We start from the raw sequence: 6,443 nt of genomic DNA, 5'->3' as shown, positions 1-6,443 counted from the left end.
TCTTTAACATTACAAGACGAGAGTTTTACTTATTTCCGATGCTTTTTAGCTTTTCTTCCATAAGTTTTTGCCAAGCCGCTTGGTCGGCCCGTTCTTTCTCGCGCTCTTCTTGAAATTTTTCGAACCGGGATTCTATGTTTTTTCGAGCCTCCCGTTCTCTTTCTAATTCCTCTTGAACCTTTTGAAGCTAAAAGTTGTACAAAAAAATATAATTAATACATATTAACAAAAACATATAGTCAAAATTCACATATCATTTAACAATAATACGATATTCGAGTCGTGGTAAACCATCTAGTCATCTAGACCATTAAGTACACACGAATATGAAGTACAAATATGTTAAAATCGGCCAAAACATCTTTTGCCAAGAAACTGACATTTGAGAGTTTAGAGATTGAAAATTAAAAAATATTGACCCGCCAGTTTTATCATAGGTTTATTTCAAACAACTTGCCAAACGCTAGAAGCAAACCTAAAACACGACCCAAAAATAATTCACCATGAAACCACCACCTGTCACTTTCTTCCAGCCTGTTGCAGTACCAAGCCTCTTTGAACACCTCACTGTCAATTTCCAACTCCAGATCGTTTACATGTTCCCCTTGCACATCTTCTTCAAACACCTTGATTTCATCCCTGTAAAATAGTTGCAGCAACTTCAGGCAAATTCAGTTCCTTCACAAAATTATCTTCAACCACTTCTTTTTCTTCTGCCTTTACCAAAACTTCTGTTGCACTTAGAATCACACGCTTACAATAACGCTATCAAAATAGCAAACATATTAACGCAACAACATAAATAATAATGCACACTTAAAATGTGATAAACATAGATGACATAAGTGAAAATGATCAAATCCATTACAAGACTTTAAAGGTTCGTTACATTACAAAATCAAGCATATCAAACGATAATAACATAAACGATAAACAATAGCCAGCTAACTACAAAACTAATCTTCCAAAATATCACTTGCTTAGCTTGGGATTTAAGCATTTCGTTTTTCTTGTCAATTTCCATAACAAAGTAGGAACTACACTTTCACATCTGTCACATATGGGATTATCAGCCCAACTTAAGAAACCACATTTCGTCTACTGTTCAACACACGTAATATCATCAATTCAAGGACTCGAAACACACACAATTCACGTAATTGTTTCACGACACAAACAACTCAATCTGATGATACAGGTTTTTCACTTCAGTTACAAGAATGGAATTGAAGTAAAATAGAATAAACACTTACACAACATAGGAATGGTCTTTCAAAGTTAGCTTCAGTTATGACAGTTTCAGGGTTGTCACACTTCCACACACGAGCAAACACCTTTTAACGAACCCCCTTTCGAACCCTCATGATCGGTGTGCTCCATTTTGTGGTTGAAGACGACGACCATTCCGACATTGTTCTTGATGATCGATTTGGAGCTGGCTTGCGATTTGTAGACATGGAATCAAATTAAGGCTAGTAAAAATGATGGAGAAGAGAGGGAGGATACTTAATAAAGTAGTTGAGGGTATATAAGTAAATTCAACCATTTCTATTGGTCAACTTAACTGTTGACTAACATCTGGGGGCATTTGGCAATGAAATAACAAGGTTAGGGTCTCATCGGGAAAAAACTGAAAGACAAAGAGTCACACAACAATCTGGACCAAACTTTAGGGAGGGAAATTACACTTTACTTTCAATTAATTTGAACGTTTTTAAAATATTTGGTTGATATTAATAAGACTCAATAAGTAATTGGTTTGGCACCACATATCATGCCAGTGGATGGCTCATTTTAGCAATCCCACTTATTCACAACCAAATGGAATTGTTATATATATAGTGGAAGGTTCAAATGAGAAGAAAAATTTTGTAAGAATAAAAAGGATAAGTTTTAAACCAATAGAAATGCTCCATTTTAGTTCATTTAATATGTGTATTTAATGTTATTAATAAGGGCATATAGGTAAATTTCTGATTGTAATTAATTAGCTAACTTATTAAACTTGTAACTCCCATTTTAAATATACTCTTTCAAGATAAAATAATTTAGGGTGAAGGACAATTTTCGACATGTGTAGGATAAATTTTAGTATGTGTATGATAAATTTTAGTATGTGTTGGATAAATTCTTAAATGTGTATGATAAATTTAGACATGCGTAGGTTAAATTTCAGTAAGTGTAAGATATATGTAGGATAAATTTTGAAATGTGTAGGATAAAATGTTTTTTTGCTTTATTAATGAGAGATAACATAATTAATGGGAGGAGTTATAAACTATTTAATGTTTTACCATTATGTCCTTTCTTCTTTTTCTTCTCACATTTTAAATTTCTTCTCAAATGAACCTTCCCCTATATATATATATATATATATATATATATATATATATATATATATATATATATACTACTTTAATAAGGATATAGGAATGACAGAATGGTAATTGAACAATGTGTTGAAAACACCCTCAATGCACAATGTACAACACTTGAAGCACCAAGAAACACAACATAATTTACCCTTCAACTGATTCATCTTCAGCCATCCATTTCTTTCACCTTTTCACACGGATTGTGATCTGAACGGTTGATATTCAGCTCACACGGATCAAGGGTTTTACTTTCATTTGATTTACTCTCACAAAACTTCATCAACCCTTTCTCTCTCTCTCTCTCTCTCTCTCTCTCTCTCTCTCTCTCTCTGGCGACTCATGAACATATCTGTAAGGATTTCACCAGATCTAGGGTTTTACTTTCATTCGAATTCAAATCCATGACCCCAACCTGTGACGGTGTGGTGTGCAGTGTTAAAATCCGCTGATTAGGGTTCCGGCAGTGGGATTCTCGAGCAGATTGGTGGCAGACGAGCATCTGGCTGTAGATGGTGGTTGAGGTAGGTTCCGACAACCCTGTTCTGATTTATCGGCTGCATGTACGTTTTCTGACAACGAAGGTAATTCTAGCAATCTTTTTTTTTTCTTATTTTTGTAGGTCATCTGCTTCAGATTTAGTTAGTTCTAGAAACTGATGTTGAAAATTTGTAATTTTGAGGATTGTATTGCTGATTTCAATAGTTTAGAAACTGGTGGCGTGTTTGTGCTGGTTCGACAAAGCCAGAAAGCGGGGGCGACGGCTAGGGTTTCGATTAGTGCTCTCTGTCCGATGTTCTTCACGATAGAGATCCACTCGATACGGTAAAGATAGAATTCCAGCATTGCTTGGGGTTACAGGTTTGCTTGATTTGGGCAATTTCTCTTCATCATTATGGGACCTCATATTCGCGGTATTACTGTAGTAGAATAAAGTGGCCAACAAAGTAAAAGAAATAATTTTGTCTAATTGGCAATATAGTTTTTAAGATAACCGTGTTTAAACATAATGTTGACACACTATGGGCACTGTTTGTATTATTAGCAGCTGCAAGTGTTGCTTCTTAATGGTTAGAACTTCTTCAACAGGGTCAAAGGCCATCTTGCAGGGAAACGATAATATATAATTCAAATCACTGATAACATGTTCTTAGTTAGAGTATATTTGAACATGAATAACCTTGTTAATTTTGTTGTTGCAGCGTTAAGGCGTAGTAAAAAAAGAGTTCAAGCTGCAATCCAAAGAGAATTACCATTATTGGTATCAAGAGAATTGGTTTTTAATCAAGAAAACATAGGAAATGCTGACTTGCATAGAGCTAGATGGGGTCCTCTTTTTTATCAGATGGATAATGCACTTTCAGAAGAAGAAAAGCATTTGGTGCGTTCATTGATTTAATGTTTTATCACAACAAAATATGCATCTATATTATTTTTTATATTTTTTCTTGTGTATATTTAATTTTTCTCCTTTTAACATTGGTTATTTACAGGAGAGATCGTTGAACCAAGTGAATGAAATGCTAATGCATTGTAATAATGGTCTTCTACAATTTCATCCGGAACACAATTTGCAAAAGCAAACCATTGACTACAGGTAACAGTTTCTTTCAAGTAAAGAAACCAACTTATTTTCAAAATCTAATTTTGATTTTGATAACATGCAGAAATTTGAAAGCAGAACTGAGCGTATACAAAGATTTAGCTGTACAAGCTGCAGCAGCAGCCATCGACTCGACATCTAGCTTTTTGCGATCGATGGAAAATCTACCATGTTTCTGATGATTGCTTGACGTCCGGTAGTGATGTGTAACTTGATTCCAGTTTGAAATGAAGAGCTTATGCTTTCTGTTCTTCAGAATTACAAGCCTGATAAAGTGGTAAGTCTAAATGCTTTCACTTATTATTCTCTTCTTAAAACTTCAGATTTGGTGCATGTATTCTATCATCTTGTGCTTCAGAGGTGGCAACACGTGCGGGTTCTGAGTGTTATGTTTTACATTATATGGGTCGGTTGAATGCTTGGGCTGACCCACAAACCCTTTTTATAAATAATTAAATGCTAATTATATTGCAAAAAATGGTTATGACAATGATAATCCAATTTTTGAATCAAAGGGTTAAGGTGGTTGACTACATTAGATCACACTTGGGGCAATTTTCAACCCATTTTGGTTTTAGCTATTTTCTTGCCAAGGAGACCGGTTTGAGGTACAACATAACCCAAATTCGAGCAATTCATTGTTAAATGGGTTGAGAGTGCCACCTCTGTTATGTACTTAGGTTCAAATTACTTTGTCTACTGTTTCCTATTCCAGCAAAAAATGATTCAATTTGGTTCAAGTGTTCATTATACGAATTGGACGCGAAGAACTCGAAATTCGATTCAATTTGGTTCAAATTCCAATTCTAAATTCAATCTCTGTATTCTAATTCGAATATGTGATTTTTGATTCAAAGTTTGAACCTGATATACACATACTTTTCCATTTAATATAATATAATATAATATTAGTAATATGGGCTTTTTAAGTTGAATTATTTACACCATTTATTTGGAATCAAATCAATTCGAATTCGAATTTCAAATTTGAGTCGGTTTTTCCGAATCCAGTTTGAGTTGGAGTCTTGCTTCAAAATTTCGAAATTCGAATAACAAGATTCAGTTAACTCAAGTAACTCAATAGTTGGATTCGTTGCCCCTACCTCTAGATACCATAAAAAAAATTAAACAAATACAATAGCGAATGAGGTAGTGGTGGAGTGGTTGGGGAAAGAATTGTTCCTTGTGAGCCAGGTTCGATTCCCACTCTCATTATTTTCTACGGCATCCAGGTGAAGAGCGTACGGGTGGCGCCGGTTCGACTTGGATGGGAGGCGAGGTTTTATCGATTATTCCACTGTCTTGCTTTCGGGCGGGTGGAGGTCGGGTTTCCGATCATCTGGGGAGAGCCATGGGGTTGGTGGCGGTCGAGTAGTCGACCTTGGCCACATCGCCCGGTGTCACGGTGGTTGGTACGTCATTACTTGCCGTTAATAAAAAACAAATACAATAGCAGGTGGGCCCGTTTAGACCCAACCTCATTTGACCTATTTTCAAAGCTACCTAATATGACTCGGAACATGTTTCGACTTGTTAGACAACCCAGATCGGCCCACTTGTTTTGCCACTCATAATAAATATTAAACAAAGCATGTCATGTAAAGTGTATTGAGATGCTTATAACTTGTTAAAGTGGTTTCATCAAATAGGGTCAGACTAATATTTTAATAATATAGTTTCTTAATCATACATATATAATTTATGATTAAACATTTTTGGTGCTTGGTTGCAGCAAGTTTTTGATCACGACACATTCTCGGCTGACGACATAATGGGAGAAGCGGAAATTGATATCCACCCGTTGATAACATCTACAATGGCGTTTGGGGATGCGGGGATATTAGAAGATGTGTAGATAGGAAAATGGCTGAATTCGGAGGATAATGCATTTTTTAGAAGACAGCATTGTGAACGTCATTGATGGGAAGGTGATACAAGAGGTCACACTTGAACTCCAAAACGTTGAATCTGGTGAAATAGACCTGCGAATTGAGTGGATGCCACTTGATCAGTAACAGGAAATTCATGTTTAATATTTTACTGTTATTTCTTTTTTTGTTTATTAATTCAATGCGTAATAAAATTCTTTGATTGTAATTAATGATATGACCACCATGTATTGTATTTAAACTTTTGAATTTGTATTCCTTCTCTTTTTTTGTGAGAACTGTGAACTTTAATTAACCAACTACACCACACTCAGCTCAAATTTACACCATTTAACCCAATCATGGACTTGCACCTTGACTTATTCTTGAAACAAAGGAAGGACAAGGACTGTACGTCGTCTTCAATCCTCACTTCTTTAATGGCTCCTTCCTAATCTCCCTCAAACCTGAATGACTGTACACTCATCCGGACCGTAAAAACATGGTCATGGTTGGTAATCTATTATTTTAAGAGAACATTGGGTTGGTTTGTTTACATCCTTTTAAAACTCTTTAAATCCCTATGACCGGTTTTGAAGT

The 6,443-nt window shown here is 35.4% G+C and overlaps 1 protein-coding gene across 6 annotated transcripts; it reads left to right on the top strand.

Annotated features, from left to right (window-relative positions):
• Positions 1 to 2,662: 2,662 nt before the first annotated feature.
• On the top strand, positions 2,663 to 6,142 carry LOC110877836. 6 transcript variants are annotated; one of them, XR_004868315.1, is made up of 6 exons: positions 2,663 to 2,896; positions 2,995 to 3,753; positions 3,866 to 3,969; positions 4,040 to 4,252; positions 5,208 to 5,387; positions 5,708 to 6,142. XR_004868315.1 is itself a non-coding variant. In XM_022126052.2 (6 exons), the coding sequence occupies exons 2-5, from the start codon at positions 3,268 to 3,270 to the stop codon at positions 4,152 to 4,154; spliced, it is 417 nt and encodes a 138-aa protein (XP_021981744.1). In that variant the 5' UTR covers positions 2,666 to 2,896; positions 2,995 to 3,267; the 3' UTR covers positions 4,155 to 4,252; positions 5,708 to 6,142. The 6 variants fall into 6 exon arrangements, 4 of the variants coding, with proteins under 4 accessions (XP_035833975.1, XP_035833977.1, XP_035833976.1 ...); XR_002557311.2 differs by lacking the exon at positions 5,208 to 5,387 and having other exon boundaries at positions 2,666 to 2,896; positions 2,995 to 3,197; positions 3,575 to 3,753; XM_022126052.2 differs by lacking the exon at positions 5,208 to 5,387 and having other exon boundaries at positions 2,666 to 2,896; positions 2,995 to 3,286; positions 3,575 to 3,753.
• Positions 6,143 to 6,443: the final 301 nt, after the last annotated feature.

The sequence above is a fragment of the Helianthus annuus genome, chromosome 9 (assembly GCF_002127325.2).
Source record: "Helianthus annuus cultivar XRQ/B chromosome 9, HanXRQr2.0-SUNRISE, whole genome shotgun sequence".
NCBI lineage: Eukaryota > Viridiplantae > Streptophyta > Magnoliopsida > Asterales > Asteraceae > Helianthus > Helianthus annuus.
The sequence above is the reverse complement of the archived record's forward strand: the minus strand, read 5'-3'. Positions and strand labels throughout refer to the sequence as shown.